This window comes from Callorhinchus milii, unplaced genomic scaffold, assembly GCF_018977255.1.
Source record: "Callorhinchus milii isolate IMCB2004 unplaced genomic scaffold, IMCB_Cmil_1.0 Scaffold1, whole genome shotgun sequence".
In the NCBI taxonomy this organism is placed as follows: domain Eukaryota; kingdom Metazoa; phylum Chordata; class Chondrichthyes; order Chimaeriformes; family Callorhinchidae; genus Callorhinchus; species Callorhinchus milii.
In genome coordinates this window covers 101,717,515-101,736,065 of record NW_024704742.1, presented here as the reverse complement: position 1 = coordinate 101,736,065, position 18,551 = coordinate 101,717,515, and the positions used below count along the sequence as shown (strand labels likewise).

At 39.9% G+C, this 18,551-nt stretch overlaps 1 protein-coding gene across 5 annotated transcripts in view; it reads left to right on the top strand.

The window, feature by feature from the left end:
* tnfaip8 (TNF alpha induced protein 8) overlaps positions 1-18,551 on the top strand; it is a 70,036-nt gene that overhangs the window by 28,357 nt on the left and 23,128 nt on the right. For 3 of the 5 annotated variants that reach the window (XM_007897360.2, XM_042333205.1, NM_001292333.1), the window contains 1 exon segment: positions 13,393-13,489. In XM_007897360.2, coding sequence (XP_007895551.1) covers position 13,489 — 1 coding nt within the window. In that variant the 5' untranslated portion in view covers positions 13,393-13,488. 5 annotated transcript variants of the gene reach the window in all.

Genomic DNA, 18,551 nt, shown 5'->3' with positions numbered 1-18,551 from the left:
GGTTGTGCCACTGCCCCTGCAGATGGTTATGGAAGCAACTGGAACCTGTGCAGCAATATAAATGACTGATCCTGGATTTTCACTCGCACAAAACTCTGTATCGCCAGCACAACAGTCCTTACCAGTTTTCATAACACCTCCCTACCCATTTGATTTGCTTACTCCCCCAATCCCCCAACCTCTTTGCAAGACCCCAGGATTAGTTTGGATGCAGAAGGCCCTTTGTCTTGGCTACTTAAGAACTATTTCTCAAGTGTCCATAAGCTAAATGCAGCATTGAAAGACAGTGGGTTCATATTTTAGAGGAAGGTTAACGCTTCATTGAGAATTCTTCACAAAGGGTCACCTGCAAATTATTAACTTAATTTTCTCTTTTCTTGACCAATTAACCTATTCAGTTTCAGCATTTTCCATTTTTTACTTTTTTTAAATAAAGATGCTAATGTTATCATATGCTGAGGTAACACTGGGGGTTAATGATGAAACTGACTATCCAGTGGATTGGACAGTTTTACTCAAATGCACTTCAATGAAGTCATTTGAAATAATCAGACAGATTCAAGGAAAATTGTGCGCTGCTCGGATGTTACTGTTGCCAAAAGCTTCCAAGATTTGGAAACGATTGCCTTGGGAATTATTTTGGCAGGAAAGTTCTTTAATTTGATCTGGTTAGCAATAAACAGGACATCCCCCACACCTTCAGCATTTGTTTGGCCGTGGCCATTATATCAGGAAACTAGATTTTCCATCAATTATTTGCATTGTTTTTGTAATTCCAACAGACAAACTTGGATAAACACAATTACTGGTACCAGGATATAGCACTCAGAATTCAGAGATTATCTTGCTCACTGAGGAAACAAACCCAAGTTAAAATGATAACCTGAAATGTATCTTATGAAACGTCCCCTCCGTGATCACAAGATGTTGATCAAGTCTTTTCTTTTGTGTACAGAACACACAGAGGAGCATTGACCAGGCATTTGAAGCCATATTGTATTTGGGTACCTTTGAAAGGATCCGTAAAAGCTTTTTATGCAAGTGGAAATTGGTACGTTTGCATCCTGGACAGGAACCTCTACATCCATTAAAGTTCAGTTTTTCATCCCTAATCATATTGATTGTGTTGAAATAACACAGAAGGTAATTCTTGAAAAAGTGTGTTATACCCAGGCTGAATTTCCCTTGAATCAGCCTGATTTTTTACTGTTTTTTAAAAGCAAAAGCTCTGTATTTTCCTGCTGTTTTGTTGCCAATAAGAAAAGGTATTATATCATTATATAAGGCTGCAAAGATGTTCATTGCCCCAAATAGTTTATTGAGTTAAATGCATTTTGCTGGGGTGGAAAACCGCAGAATGGATAGGTAACTAGAGGACAAGAATTCAAGATCATTATAAAAGCAAAGGAAGAGGTTAAAACACTTTTTGAACATAGAAATCCCTACTAAAACAGTGCTTGAAACAGAATCCATTAATAGCTTTTAAATAGCTTTGGAAAAGAAAACATGTGAATGCATACGGGGAAAGAGCAAGGGAGTGAGACTGAAGAGATAAATCTTTCATAGTCGGCATGAGTACAATAAATAATAATAATTCTTCCATTTGATATTGCGCCTTATCACTTTGTTGAAACATCTTGGGCGCGGGTCGCAATGCCTTAAAGTGCTGCTCTTTACTGGAAAGTATAATGACTATGTATTTGTAGGTGAAAGTGCAAAACAACCTCCTTATGTGCTGTAGAAATTCTATGATTCACACTGAGGTGGGTGTTCATCCTATCTCCAGTGGCAACAGAAATAGAAGCAGCAGGAGAAAGTGTGATTCTCGTTGCCTCTGGGTGGGCTCGCTGACAACGACAACAGCAAATTGCATTTATTGGAAGTTTGCTCTCATCCAGGCCTTGATATCTGACAAGCAAGCTGACAGAACATCAGTGGACCTGGAGTTGTAGCTGGAGGAGGAGAAGTAGATGTGGGTGTCATCACGATACATGTGGAAGTTGACCCTATGTATGTGGATAACATCACCAAGAGAGCGCACGTAAATAAGGAAAAGAAGGGGACTCAGGCTTATGTATGGTTCTACAGATTCCATCCAACCTACAGTTCTTTACGTTACTTTACACAGGTAAACCTAATATTTAAACAAGCACTTTCCGACAGGGGGCACTGAATATCAATCAGAAGTAGGAAGCTTGGCAGATATCTTTACATGTGGAGTCCTGTAGCTCAGTGGTTAGAGCACTCGCTTTGCAAGTGAGAGACCTGAGTTCAATTCCAGGCAGGGCGAAACCTTGGGCAAGTTTCCTTACTCCACACGCCTAATAATAATCCCTCCAAAAAAAACAATAATAAATTGGTCATTTTCAACTACGACTGTTTGTGCGACATTGCTGTGCGCAATTGGCTGCCGTGTTCGCCCACAAATATACAGTCAATTCACTTTACAGTATATTCTGTGAAGCGCTTTGGGACGTCTAGAAGACGTGAAAAGCGCTATATCAAATGCAAGGATTATTATTATTATTATTTACTTTTTCTCTTCTGTTACTGAATGGGCCCCACTGCCTCCTGGGCATAATTGGCTAACTCAAAACAGACCAGAGATCAGACACCACCTGATTTCTACAATGCCATTGCAGTAAAACAAACTACTATAACTGCAATCCTATACATCTGATACCATGCATTAAAATCTATGTCATTCCATCATTATTACTCTTTCACTTTTGTCATTCAAACTACAGTGGGGGCTTAAGCTGTTCATCAAATCTTTGTGACTTGACTACAAAATACTGCCAGTACCTTGCATTCAACTTGTCATATCTAAAGAATAACAGGATGTAAGGGATTAAAGCATGTAGTCTGAAAATGATAGGGTAGTACTGTAGATCAATTGAGGAGCTTACTTTAGCAGTACACAGATATAATGGTGCCAGAATTTCCTCAGCTGAATTGAGTACATCATCTGCTAGTTCTGTATTATCCTCCATGCAATCAACTGAGTTGCTGTTGAAATATTTATGGCTTTACTGTTGCTTTCAAAAAAAGCATTTTAAGATTTACATAAACTGTGTACATACACATTTCAGAAGGAGACATAATGCTTATTGTACAAGTAGTTCCAGTTTTTTTAATTGTCTATTTGACAAATGACAGGTGCAAAACAGGCTGCCACGTTTCGCCGACAATTGCACTCTTTGTAGTAAATCCTCTCAAGGTGAATGAAGCGCTTTGAAACATAATCCCTTCAAAAAAAAAAAGAAAATGAACACCGCCTCTGTTTATCTAGTGTTAAGTAGGAACCCAGTTGCTACTCGATTGGCCGATCACTTTCCGGGGGGTAATAAACCCTTCAAATTTCACAAAAATAATTTGGTCACTCAATCCACGACTGTTTGTGGGGCACTGCTGTGCGCAATTAACTGCTGCGTTTCGCCCACAAAACACACAGTCACTCCACTTGACAGTATATCTTGTGAAGTGCTTTGAGATGCCTCGATGGTGTGATAAAACACGATATCAAATGCAAGGATTATTATTATATTACAATTGCTGAAACTTGACAAGAATGAAACTCGGTTGGCACTGGCATCACCAATGTTACGTGTCTTGCAAACTTGTGAAATCTAAGTTCTCTGAAGTTAGCTTTAGGCTTTGTGTTACATAGAGTGATGCAAACGAAATAGGCCACTCACCTCAACTGTTCCACACTGGACACCACCCCTCCTATTCCCTTCTCTTATATCCTTCTATTCACTTCTCCCTCACGTATGCATTCTTTTTCTTAAATACATTGATGCTATTTGCTTCAACCACAGCTCAATGTCTGACTAACCTCATAAAATTCTTTGGCAGAAGTTTCTTTGAAAAAAAAGCATGTTAAAAATTTAATAATTTTTCTGTTGGCACCCAAATCCCATTTCCACCTGGCCATGCTCGATAAAATAACAGTGACTACCCACTGCATACATTATTATCTATTGGTTGCTGTTTTATGGTACTTGTATGTATGATTGAAAGATGTTATAAGAATACTTCCCATTTTAGTGACTACCATCTGCATGAAACCAGTTCCTGTATGAAGCAGGGAACAGGATGTGATTGGAAGGTTCCAATGGGGGAGCTAGCACCACAACAGACATTGTTGTACAATGGGAATGTAGCTTCAGACAGCCATAAAGTTAGAGACTTGGAAAGGAAGGTATCGAGAGATGAGAAAAGATGGGGAAAGGGATTATAAATTCTGCCATGTTTTGGTGAAATGGGGAAATAATAATATAATAATAATAATAATAATCCTTGCATTGCTCCAGGTCCAGGTCCAGTGCTCAACTGACTGGGTGACCTAAGATAGCTATGTGTTATCAATTGCTATGAATTGTTGCTATCGTTTAGTGAAAACTGAAGTGTTAAGAGTTTGTCCTTGGGGACTTTTAGAAACTTCTTTTGTGCTACATGTACAAACTTGTCTGTGGATTTGCGAACCCTGAGCTACAGCTGGGATCCTGATCTGCACTGCCCCACGAGACACTGACACCTGTGTATGTTGCTCTTTTACAATTAATAAATGAGTGAAAATAGGTTTAGAGGTGGCTTTGCAATGTGTCATGATTTGAGTTAGGCCAGTGTTGCGTGCTGAAGGGTTTCTTTGCTCCCTTTTGTTTATTTTCTGTGTATAATTTGATAATGGCTCCTAGCAGAAAAGATCTCTTTTCACTCATTACAATACAGAATCACAAGAGACGTGACTTCAGTCTGTTTGTTCTTATGATCGCAGAATATCAACTCTACCATCTTAACATTACAGCATTGATCTGTTTCTTAAATACATCCAATGTCCTGGCCTCCACAACTGTTTCTCATGCAGTATCACATCTTTGATACGCCTCAAAGCGTTTCACAGAACATACTGTAAAGTGAATTGACTGTATATAGAAGGGACTAGGTGGAGCTTTAAACCTTAAATGACCTTCAGAAGTGTGTACCATCCTTTGTAAACCCAAGCTGTCTATTGCTACAGCAGATGAAGCACATCTCTGCTTGCAGTTCCAGGGCATCAACCTCTAGGTACTGAATGTTTGGAAATTTCGATCTTAAATGATTTATCAACGCAGTCCAGGATTGAATTTTCATTCTACATTCTTTGGTATAGATGCTGTTGCTCTGTTTTGACTCTACTGTACAATACTGTTTGGTGGTACAATGCACCAGTAAACACAAAGTCAACAATGACATCCTGTCTGATTGAATTAGACTTGCTGTGTCTCAAATTCTTCCTGGATCTCTACTGTGTTTCACATTTTTAACAATTCCATTGTCCTACTTAACTTTCATAGCCCAGCTCCATTGCACCATGTTTACTAGTTCCATTCCTATTTGTGTCAATACAATCAGCCTGTGTGTCAGCTTTATCAGTGGAAGCACTCTTGCTTCTGAGTCAGAAGGTTTTGAGTTCAAGCCTCACATTGGGACTCTGAACTCATATGATCTGTAGGTCAAAGGTCTCCAACTGGTTGATCACCTCTAGATAGATTCTCACACATGCTCAAAAATAAGTGGTGGCAACGATATTTATCACAGTTTAAACATTAAAGTGCATATATTTTTTGAGATGCAAGAAATATTTTGAGCACCTGGCTTCATATTCAACTTGGCTCAATAGCAGTTCTATCGTTCCTTCCTGTTGTCTTTTTAATTGTGCATGAGAGCGCCACATAGCGGTAGCCGACTGGTTGAAAACCCTTGACCCTACGCAGGTCTGGATGTGTGCTGAATTGTTAGAGGTGCTGTCCTTCAGATAAGACGTTAAACCAAAGTCCTCTCTGCCTGTTCAGATGGATGCTAAAGATCCTGTGGAATTATTTGAAAAGAGAAAGGAGAAATGTTAAAGGTAATAATAATAATCTTTGCATTTTGTATAGCACTTTATCATGTCTTCAAGACGTCTCAAAGCGCTTCACAGAATATACTGTAAAGTGAATAGACTGTACATTTTGTGGGCGAAACATGCAGCCAATCAGGCACAGCAGTGTCCCATATAGTAAAAGGTACTATATCAAATGAAAATATTATTATTATTCTAATGAATACAGCTCCTCTAATGACTTCTTGACTTGAGCCTCCAAAGTCATCTGTTGTAAATGTAAGTTTGGCTTCATTAGGTGTTGATTTCACTGTCCAACTCATTTCTCATATAATAAATACATTAGTGCTCTATCCTTTGTCATTTTGTGTTTCTGATTTACATGCTGCACTTTGGTTACATCATCAGCAAACATTGAACTAGCTTCCATTACGATAGAACCATAGACTCTGCTCTAACAGCAGAGATGTGAAAGCAGAAATTCTCCTTTTACACACCGTATCACAATCATGAATTGATGGCATTTTTCCTTGAATCCCCTACCAGTAAAAAGAGATGTTCATGATTAATTCATAAGTAAAAATAATCCTTACATTTGACATAATACCTTTCATGTCAGGAGTCTCAAAGTGCTTTGTCAGATACACAGTAAAGTGTAGTTACTGTTTTTTTTGTAGGTGAACAAATGCTGATGATACCTACTTTTACCCATCTATGACTGTCCTTAATTCTACGTCTGTGACTGTTCTGAATGACTGATGTTTCACATCAAGTCCTTGATCAGCTTTAAATCCAGCCCGAGACCAGGTCACAAGACCAGTGGATATTTTTTCACTTGCCTCACTGGGCCTGTATGTGACCTTTATTAACCAGTATTATGATCAGATTGGTAACACAAACAACGGGCAGAATATAACTGAGGAAGGTTTTTTCCCCAGAATTTTCCCCAGTGTTACACTGTTCTGATCTGATTTTTCTGTGAGTGGAGTACAGAACCAAAGAAACTTTGGACTAATTGTACAGTTTGAAGGAGGTAGAAGCTTATGAACTTTGATAATTGATTTGCTGGTACTCGAGGTTATTACAGACTATTAATTATAGTACATACAGGAGTTTTTAACGCCACCTCTACTGAAGCTTACTCTCTGTGATGATTTTTCTTTCAATAAAATTGTTAACATTTCAATAAAAGGTGCACATTAAAGATCGTGTTACACTCCTTGAAAAGTAAAGCGAGTTCATGTCATGGTCATTGTGCTCAATTTGGCAGTAGCATTTGCTACACGATGGCTGCATTTTACAATAAATCCTGTGAAGTGCTTTGGTATGTTTCGATGACATGATAAGGCACCACTATATCAAATGCAAAGATTATTATTATAAATGTTTTTTCCAATGTACCTTTCGTACATACTCTTACAAATACATTCCCTAAATGTAGGGCTTTGCGAATAGATTTAAGATATTTGTGTAAATCATCTCTTTAAAAATACTGGGCTCATTCAAAATCTTTGAATAGAAATACAATGCTGACTTTAAAGGAATTTGAAATTAAGCGGATTGACTGTAAAATGCACAAACGGTTCATTTTAAGCTGGGAAATCTAAAATGGAGCTAGAAAAAAATTACATTCACATGTTGAAATTATGATCTTTTGGCAATTAGGGCCCACAAACCTTCACAGGTTGGTATTGTACGGTTATAATGAAACAAAAGGATGGTGTGTATTAATTTTAAGCCAATTGCATGGCACTTCTCAGATCTTTCCAAGTGAGCAAATAAGCTTCTGAATGATCACTGTTATTTTATAAATGTGTTTCAATTTTGAAAACTGTTACTAAAAAAATGTGGTCACTCAATCCACGACTGTTTGTGTGACACTTCTGTGCACAATTGGCTGCCGCGTTTCGCCTACAATTCACTTTACAGTTTATTCCGTGAAGCGCTTCGAGACGTCTCAACGACATGATAAGACGTTATGTCAAAGGAAAGGATTATTAAGTGGTAAACAGTGCATGTGTATGTATGATGCCTGGTGAATGAACTGATGAACTCATTCTATTGCTGTGCACGAATTGTCTGCTGCATTCATCCACAAAACCCATACGGTCAATGCGCTTTACAGAATATCCTGTGAAGCGCTTTGAGATGGCCTCCTGACATGAAAGCCACTATACTAAGTTAAGCATTATTATTATAAAATAAAAGCAGAAGTTACTGGAAACACTCACAGGTCAGGCAGCATCTATGGAGAGAGCAAAGTGACCATTCAAAGGTCATCGACCTGAAATGTTAATTCACTTTCCTCTCTCCATAGATGCTGCCTGACCTGTGAGTGTTCTCAGCAGCTTCTGTTTTTATTTTAGATTTCCAGCATCTGCAACATTTTGCCTTAGCATTATTATTATTATTATTATAATCACCTACAAAGCCCTCAATGATCTCGCCCCACCCTATCTCTGTGACTTCCTAACCCCCTACCAACCCCTCCGCTCAGCCGGCTCCGGCTGCTCCACGTCCCCCGACCCACCCGCCCCACCATTGGCAGGAGAGCCTTCAGCCACTCTGCCCCCAACCTCTGGAACTCGATCCCCCAATCACTCCGCCTCGCCCCCTCCTTAGTATCCTTCAAGTTCCACCTCAAAACCCTCCTCTTCGACCATGCCATCGGTTACCCCACTTCCCCTCCCCCTCCCTTCTCTTCCCTGACCCCAACTCAGGTCTGAAATGCTGTACTCTGTCCAGCGCCTTGGGATGTCCTCCTGACGTGAAAGGCCCTATACAAATGTAATCTTGTTGTTGTTGTTGTTATTATCAATACGTGCCCAGATATTTGCATTTCCTGGTTGTAATGAAGTATATATTGTTGCTGTTTGTCTTTCTTTTTTCTGTATGTTTTAAAAAAGAGTTTTGTTTTATCCCCGATATGAACATTTTCAGTTGACAAAATGCTGTGTAAAAGTTCTATTGATGTGAGCTGGCTCTCCCTCAGATTTTTCTCTCTTTTTCCCCTCTGTCAGTGTATCCCTTTGGATAATCATCTTGCCTACATCAGCATGTTTCTCTCCCACTTCCAGGATGTGAAGACGCTATACAAATGTAATGTGTTGTTGTTGTTGATGTTGTAAATGAGCTCCTTTGTTTGAATGGGAGAGTAAGATTGTCCTGAAAATAATTATTTGAAATGTTTTAGTGGTGATTTATAGCTGCTTAATACCATACACTGACTAACCACTGTCCAGGTCCTCTATTCACAAGATCACAAAAAAACATATAGCAAAAAGCCCCAATGGAATTCTAAACATTTAAGCAAAACATTGTGCACTTTCCCTTTGTGAATTGCCAGTTTGCATTCTGCAACAATTTGAATAGTTCATCAGCAATGAGTGCTCTTGGCCAGTCAAAACAGTTGTAAACCTTATGCAAACACACAGGGGAATTCCAGTGGAATTCTTTTGTACTTTGAATACTTTAATACCTAGTATTTTGTAGGGTTTTTCAATCATCTTTGTCAGGGAGAACTTTTTTTGAACTTTCCCTCTGGGAAACTAGAAGGTTAGAGTTTATAATATTAATTCTTGCATTTGCTTTCGCACCTTTCACGTCGGGAGGATGTTCCAAAGCGCTTCATCAGATAATAACAACAATCTTGCATTTATACAGTGGCCTTCATGTTGGACAGCGTCTTGGAGTGCTCGGATATCCTGTAAAGTGTAGTAATTGTGTGTTTTTTGACAAACGCGGCAGCCTAATTGTGCGCAGCAATGTCCCACAAGCAGCTATGAAAGTTTGTGATATGTTTGACTGCACAAAAGGATTGGGCTGAATAGTATCCTCTTGTTGCAGCTTTTATACATATTCAGGTGCTGTATATTCCTTACGTTATTAGACTTGTCATGTATCAATTGCTAACCCTTTTAAATATTTCACTCTGTATTTTCATAATATAAATAGGTATTGAAAAGCATTCCAGTATGAGCGATGAATGGGTTGTAGACAATGTAATTAGTTGCTTGACACCATTCCTTGGCTTTTGTTGTTTTGTGGAAGTGCAGAACTACAGATAAATTATGTTAAATTGCCCAGTCGGGGCCCTGCAAAAATTCCCCAGGTCTTCCATTCCAGTTGCATAATAATAATAATATTCTTGCATTTGCTAAAGCGTCTTATCACATTGTTAAGATGTCTCAAAAGGATTTCATAGGAATTACTTGTGAAATGGTGACCAACTTGGTCACAACAATGTCCCACAAATAGCCATGTACGTTAATACTTGGTCAGTGATCAACGACCAATACGTGGTCTACAGAAGGCATTAGATATAATGTGTATCAGCATATGTGTTGTGTATATATAATGGATTAATAAGGTTTGTCAGTCTAGTACTCCTTTCTCTGCAGATCTCATGTTTGGAGAATGTGACAGTTTGTCCCATAGCCATCTGTTTATATTGGCTGGTGTTTGGAAATTGCTTTTATTTTTAATTTACTAAAGAGGTTCCAATGAGTAATCGTGGCCAGGAAGCTGTTGAGTAGCAGAGTTTAAATCTGGGATTAGGGCCCAGGACTTTTGAAGAAGAGACTTCTGTTGCCTACAGTTACAGATCTGCCATTGCAAACCTCACTTAACCGCCTCAACCATTCTTTTTTTAATAAAAGCCCATGGAGTATAAACATAATTGACAAAAAAACAAGTATTTAACATTTGTAGCGCCTTTCACATTGGGAGGAAGTGCTTCATAGAGCCGACTGGGAAAACCTCAAGAAATGCATTGAGTATGCTAGCCACTGAGTAGAAAGAAATCATTTTACAGTGTTCCAATTGTGTTACTGAAATAATGTGACCCATTGAATAACCAATGATTATCCCACAAGCAACTTGATTTTACATCGAAATTTGAGGAGACTGGCAGGAATGATTGCAATCTGGGGTGCATGTAGTGTATTGCTGATCTCATTCGTGAAACTAAAGACATCGGCCATTCATCATTCATGGGAAAATAGTGCAGTATTGTGGTGCTGCATTCATACACTGTAAGCATGGGCTTAGCACACCTTGGGGGTAGATTTCATTTTAGAGTTTGAGTTAATAAAGTACAAGCTATAGTATTCTACATTGAAACCAGAATAAAATTGCAAATTAACAAATAATTAATTTTCTTCTACACTTTTTAGATCTCGCTCACCCTCAGTCTTTACTAACTCAACATCTTTCACTCTCACCCTCTGGATCCTACAGCTAGAGGTGAAGGCTGAATGGGTCCACATATGTTTTTATTCTTGAATCCAATGTTATTAAAACTGCACTTGGGTGATTCAGATTTGCGGTGGAGTCCCATAATGGAGTGGTTAGCTCACTTGCCTCGAAAGCAAGAGGACCAGGATTTGATTCATTAGGCAAATTTCCTTACTCCACATGCCTCTGTTTACCTAGCAGTAAGTAGGAACCCAATTGTTAGTCACTTGGCAGATCATTTTCCAGGGATCTCTCTAAATTTTTTAAAATTTTGGTCACTCAATCCACGACTGTTGGTGGGCAACTGCTGTGTGCAATTGGCTGCCGCATTTCACAGTCGATCCATTTTATAATGTATTCGGTGAAGTCAGCTCAACGATGTGATAAGGCACTATACCAAATGCAAGAATTATTATTATTTATATATTTATTAACACTGGTTATGAAAAAATGTAATTATAGTTATATGCGATGACAAAATGCCATTTTTTTTCTACCTTGTCAACATTCAAATATTTGGGGGGGTGGTCAGGTGGCTGACTCATGTGGAAACCCATTGCTGTGCTTAAGAATATCCAAACTAGACTGATAGTTCCACATATTCATGTCACCTATGCATGGACATTTCTATTTGTCTCCAATTGAATGTACTCTATCTCCCTGAAGGGGAGAATTCTGGAAAGTATTAGGTGCAGGTTGGCAAGAGCTTGGGTTTTCAGATTGTGTGTTGAGGTACTACTGGAGTTTAACCAGCAAAAGTTGCGCAATTTACTGTTGCAAACAGTGTCTGGCAAATTTCTCACCGTTCGTTAAGCTGTGGCCATTTTGCTTGTTAGGGTACGATTAACAGGAGTTGAGTGGGAAGAATCCCTAACCCAGTGACCTGTCTATCCCCTCTAAATCCTGCCAACAAACTAGGCTGTCCATTCTGTTATCAACTTTGCCTTAGAGCACCGTACAACTGCTGTGCTCAAGAACTCCACTACTGAGACCGCTAGAAGATGAAATTGAATGTGATATTCTATTACTAAAGCACATCACATTGTAACCATCTCAGCCTCAAGGGACTTTTGCTTACCCTTCACCTCTCCCTCCCAAGCTAAAGCTAAGTGTATTGGCTAATATAGAGAAAGACTAAATCCCAATTGTGATATCTTCTTTTTGTTTTCTCTGAAGTTTTTGAACTGTTGTATTAAAAAAATCGTTGACTTCATCTCAGACGACGGGTACATATCTCTCTGGATCTGTTATTAAAAAAAAGCATGGAAAGGCAATGAGTTAGTAAGAATATACATGTCTGCGCTCCTGACACCTGACACCACGTTCAGATGCATTGCAGAGGCCTCTGGTCTGTTGGAGGCCTCCCACCCCGCCTCCTGCCCTATCCTGTGACAAGATGCATGGTATCCTTGCATGCTTTGGAAAACTTTGTATATTAGTCAAATATTTAATGTGGATTTTCGTCCTGTTTGAAAGAGTTTCTCCCGGAGTCCTAGCTAATATGTTTTCTGATAACTTGATCATTCATCTCATGGCTTGAATCCACAACCTCACAACTCAGAGGCGAAAGTGCCAGGCTGACACACATATAGCAAGGCACTATAAAAATGCACTTGGGTGAAACGGTTCTTTTGAAACGAGTTTCAAATATTTCAAGCTCAATTTTGTCTAATTTATGGTACTTTGTGGAGTCCTGTAGCTCAGTGGTTAGAGCACTCATCTTGCAAGTGAGAATCCTGGGTTTGATTCCTGGCAGGGCGAAATGTTGGGCAAGTTTCCTTACTCCACATGCTTCTGTTTACCAAGCAGTAAGAGGAACCCAGTTGTTGGGGGGATCACTTTTCTGGGGATAATAATTCCTGAAGCGCTTTGGTATGTCTCGAAGACGTGATAAGGCGTTATATCAAAAGCAGGGATTATTATTTTATTATTATGTTGTAATGTATTTTCTGCAAAATAATTGTGCCATTAATATGTTGCTCTGCTGTTTGGGACATGAAGTGCACCAAAGGTGTTGTTGCCATCTAGTGTTGGAAGCCTTTGGGGATATTAACTGTACTGTTCATTTCTGATTTTCAGCTGTTTCTTTCAAAATGTAAGTTTCAAATCTTAATTAGCTATTTCTCCTCCAACTGTTTATTTTGAAAAATTATAGCAAAGTGTAGTAATAATCTCACAAAGAGTACCAGATTAAGAGAGAGATTCCATTCCAATTCCAAATTGCAGTTTCAAATATAACATATTGTACCAGATATTTAGCAACTAATTTGTTCATTTTTTTTATCTTTCAGTCCCAGGCTACACCACCATCGAATACAGATCGATATTTATATGTGACCTTCAGACATCGTATAGCACTATTATAGGGACATCTGCGTGATCCAAAAAGTAAGACATTTATTTATTATTTGTGGGTTTGGTTTATTTTGTGTAAGTCAGCAAGTCTTACCCTAATGGCAAGATCATCTTTGCTGGACTTTGGATTCATTATGGAAAATCTGACTTGTTATTTGATGCCTCAGAACACTTTCTTCCAGTCTTTCTGCGCTCTCATTATCACCAGAGTCACATTTGTGTAGTGGATCTGTCGTTGTTACATTTGCCTTTGCTTCACCATGGAACTCAACCTAATATATTAGTGTACACAAAAATATGCTTAAACAAACAAAAAAGCAAATTTAACTTCCATTATTTTCCTTCCTTATCTCTTCTCTGTTGATGGTGCTAACTCATACTTGGTACTGTACCTCATCCAGTGGTGCAGTCTTCATGCTTGAGGCTGGACATTGAGGGTCAGCAGGCTATTCATCTGTAGGGAGGCATCTTATCTGAGGAAAATACTGTCTTGAAATCGATCATGCACGAGTCTAGCATGTATTGCTGAATAGCAATCCAAGAGTGAGCAGCCTTGCCACTTTTCCCTTTTATCATCGCTTTCCCCCTCAAAAATTTACTCGACTTTATGGCTTAACATAACATTGCATCATAGGATGTCCTCCTGACATGAAAGGCGCTATACAATTGTAATTTGTTGTTGTGTTGTGCATTTAACCACTTCACTATGCTGAACTGCTGATGTGAAATTCTGAGTAAGTACAAGTTGTAATTCTGAGTAAGTACAGATTCAATGCTTTTAGTCTTAATGAATCTGAGGAACAGTGGATTCTTATCTGGCTGTCAGTGTACTTTTCCAAAATAATGGGAACCATTCTAAGTGTTGAACTCAGTATTCTGTTAAACAATTCATTAGGCAAGTTTCCTTACTCCACACGCCTCTGTTTACCTAGCAGTAAGTAGGAACCTAATTGAGCTTAATCCAAGGTAATTTTCAATCGACTAAATATGCAACATAGCCTTAGAAAACATGGCTTGATTGTATCATTGCTGGAAGTATAATACAGATACGTGTTGGTCAATTTGCGGACAGACAAAAGGAGCATGAGTGTGTGTAGAGATGGTGGCATAATTTTCTGTTGAGCATTTCCTTTAATCTTACAAATAAGTGACACTTGATGCAAATGAAGCTTGCTGTCTTAGAGTATGGTAGAAAATGCAGACAGAGGAAATTCCTCTTGTAGTGAGTTGAGGTCTTTGATGGGTTGTGGTTAGAAAGGAAAAAGACCATTATAGGGGCGTATACCATTCGTCTCTGCACTTAGTAGCATGACCAATTTCTTTCCGTTGCTTTCACTTAGCTGTCTGTAAATTCCTCCTTCAGTTTGTCCTTGCAATGATGACTAGGCACACTTACTGTAAGCGAATAGTTTGTGTATTCATGTTTTCAATAAAAAATATAAAAAGTGTGTACTTTTTAAATATATATATTTTTTGCCAGTGGTATTAAACTTTTATTTGTATCTACGAAGGAAGCAACAAAAAGTAATACAATTATGATGTAGTTTGATTTAATGGGTTTCTATATAGGTGACAGAGTGAGGTGCATGCTGTGCAAAGTGTCTGCTTTATAACACGGTTTATAGCTTTGCATTGCAAATGTGCCAAGCAGTCAGAAACGTAACATTACAATGTTGAAAAAGGAGCCATCAGTGGCCATTATCGCCCATTGATTTTATGCGTCCGAAACCCATGAGTCTTGCAAAGGGTGCATTTCTTCCGAGATCTTAAAAAAAACTCCTGAGGGACTGAGTGAATCTCTACCATATGTACAGGTATGCAAATATCACTTCAGATTTAACATTTGGAGAACAGAATATATGGAAATGCTCACTCAGTGAAGCCCCAGAGTCCTGTTAATCAAGTCCAGGAAATATTTTTTGCTTGTTTTGATGTGGGGACTTGCCATTGAATTCTGCTCTTGAAAGGTTTATAAGTTGGATTCTGAAATTCAGAAACTCTTGGAGCAAGAATGCTTTTGTAGCAGTTACTTATGGCAGATGGCCAGGATTCTAATCCACATTGAGATTTATGATGTCAAGCAGTTGCGGTTATTGGCTATTTATTGCCAAATTATAGCTGCTCTGTAGCACTTTATAAAGAGTGAACTGTACATAAAAGAAATGCCCTGCTTCAGAATATCCATTGAAATGTGGAGCTCCATTAAAACTGTAGTGTTATTTTGCATTATGCTTTTAAGTCTTAACATGGAGCATTTGCCAAATGGGTAAATGTGGAATTGGTCGTGTAATATAATTTACATTATTAACGAAGCAGGGAATCTGTAACTTCCATCTATATTAATTGATTAAAATTAGATTTTCAAATCTGCCCATTACTTAAATGACAGATTTACTGCATTGGAGGTGTATTGGAGCAGATTGTTTGACATTTGGGGGAAATAAGAATAGAAATTATAATAAAAATTAACAATAATAGTAATCCTTACATTTGACAGAGCACCTTACCACATTGTCAAAAGGTCTCAAAGCTTGTCATAGGTTTTTCATTGTAAAGTGTTGTAACTATATTTGTAAGTGAATGCAACAGCCTATTTGCACACAATGTTCCATTAACAGCTATGAAGTGAATGGCCGATTTTATCTGAAGGATCGTTGGACACAATAAAATTAAAAAAAATTCTTGCACTTGATGTAGCGTCTTTCATGTCTTGAGAACGTCTCAAAGCACTTCACAGGATTTACTGCAAAATGTAGTGACTACAGTGACTGGAGTCCTATAGCTCAGTGATTAGAGCATTCATCTCACAAGCGAGAGACCTGGGTTCAATTCCCGGCAGGGCGAAATGTTGGGCAACAACAACAACACCAAAATTACATTTGTATAGCACTTTTCACATCAGGAGGTGCTGGGCAATCAGTGTTTTGGACCCAAGTTGGGGATTGGGATTGAGGAGGGTGGAGGGTGGGGGGGAAGGAGGGTGATTGAAGGCACGGTCGAAGAGGAGGGTTTTGACATAGGTCTTGAAGGAGGCAAGGGAGGGGGTGAGGTGGAAGGATTGCGGGATGGAGTTCCAGAGGATGGGGGCAGAGTGCCTGAAGGCTCATCGGAGCCATGGAGGGTTTTGACAGTGAGGTCCAGGATCTTGAACTGGTCAGGCCTCCTCCTTGTCGCCCGAGTCCTCCGCTCCACCCTCGGTGTCTGTGCCTTCAGCCACTATGCCCCGAGGCTCTGGAACTCTCTTCCTCACTGCCTTCGCCTTGCCCCCTCTCTTCCCATTTTCAGGTCTCGGCTGAAGACCTTTCTTTTTGACCGCGCCTTTGGTCACCTTCCTCCCCCTCCCCCTGGCTCGGCCCCGGGATCCGTTACTGTGAAGCATTCTGAGACGCCATCCGGCGTGGAGGGCACTATATAAATCCAAGTTGTTGTTGTTTAACTGTATCCTCTGATCCTCTGTGTGATGGTCCATCCAGGAGGATGAGGAGGCAGAGGAAGCCCTGGTCACAGATAGAGAGGATATCATTTGTGACCTTCACGAGCGCTATCTCTGTACTGTTGTCAGGGCGGAAACTGGACTGGAGGGGGGTTCGAGTAGGGTGTGGAGGGCGAGGTTTGCGTGAAGTTAGTTGTCAACAATGCATTCCAGAGCTTTGGCAAGAAAGGGCAGGTTTGAGACCGGCTGGTAGTGGCCGAGGTTGGAAGGATCAAGTGTAGGTTTTTTAAGGAGGGGGAGTGATAACTGGGGTTTGAGGGCGAGTGGGACTGATTCTGAGGAGAGAGACTGGTTAATAGTGTCTGCCAGCGGTGGGCAGAGGATGGGGAGCTGAGTGATCGGTTGGGTGGGGAGTGGGTCGAGGCAGCAGATGGTGGGTTTCATTGTGGTGATGGTGGATGAGAGGAAGGAAGGGGAGATGGCTGCAAATGAATGTAGGATGAGGGCTCTGGTAGGAGCTGAGGGCAGGGTGGGTGAGGGTGACGGAATGGCGGTGGTGGTAGGCGTCATGGAGCAGAGTGATGAAGCAGCCAGGCGGATGTTGTCAATTTTAGAGGTAAGGAAGTCCATGACCTCTTTGCACTTGGCGTTAGATGTGATGATAGAGTGTGCTTGAGGGGGTGCACGGAGGAGGTGGTAGGCAGTGGAGAAAAGGATTTTGGAGTTATTGTTGGCCTCCAGTATGATGTTTGAGTAGTGCACAGTTTTTGTGGTGCCTTTGGTGCTTCCTGAACATAGCTGTACACAGGAAATTATGTTAGTAGTAGCCTTTTTTATATTGTGCCTCACTAGAGCATGGAGTCTGGTTTCATGGTTGGACAGTAATAAAAATCATTGGCGTGTCATAAACCAACTGAACAACTGATGAACAAAATTACTCTGTGTGGTGTTAACTGTACTTCAAAGTACAGGAATTTCTAAAGTCCAGCAATGTTGCAATGGTTGACTGATAGAATTTCAGTTTCTCCACTCTGACTCTCTGAGGAACTGCACCATCATTCTGACCCTCTGCCACTTAGAGAGCCATAAGACTGCCCACTGGAAGAATGGAAAACCTTTCCTTGTCTGCAAATAGCACTCCCAACAAACAACATATTTTGTGTGCGAAACACAGCAGCCAATTGTACACAGCAGTGTCTCACAAATAGTCATGGATTGAGTGACCAATTTATTATTTTTTTTTTGAAGGAATTATTACCCCCGGAAAAGTGATCCACCAATTAACTAACAACCGGATTCTTACTTACCGCTAGGTAAACAGAGATGTGTGGAGTAAGGAAACTTGAAACTTGACCCTATCACTCCTATCTTCACCCTACTCCATTGGCTTCCCATCATACAGACACAGTCCTCCTCCACCGCCTGTCCTCCATCAGCCACCTCAGTGGGACACACTCGCTTGATTCGAGTCCTACCTTACAAACCGCCAGCACTACATTTTTGCAAATGGCTTTTGTTCGCGCTTCCACCTGGTCACCTACTACACACCCCTCTGTTTACCTAGCAGTAACTAGGAACCCAGTTGGCGGATTGCTTTTCCAGGGGTAAGCATCCCTTCACAAAAAAAANTTCACGACTTTGTGGGACATTTCTGTGTGCAAT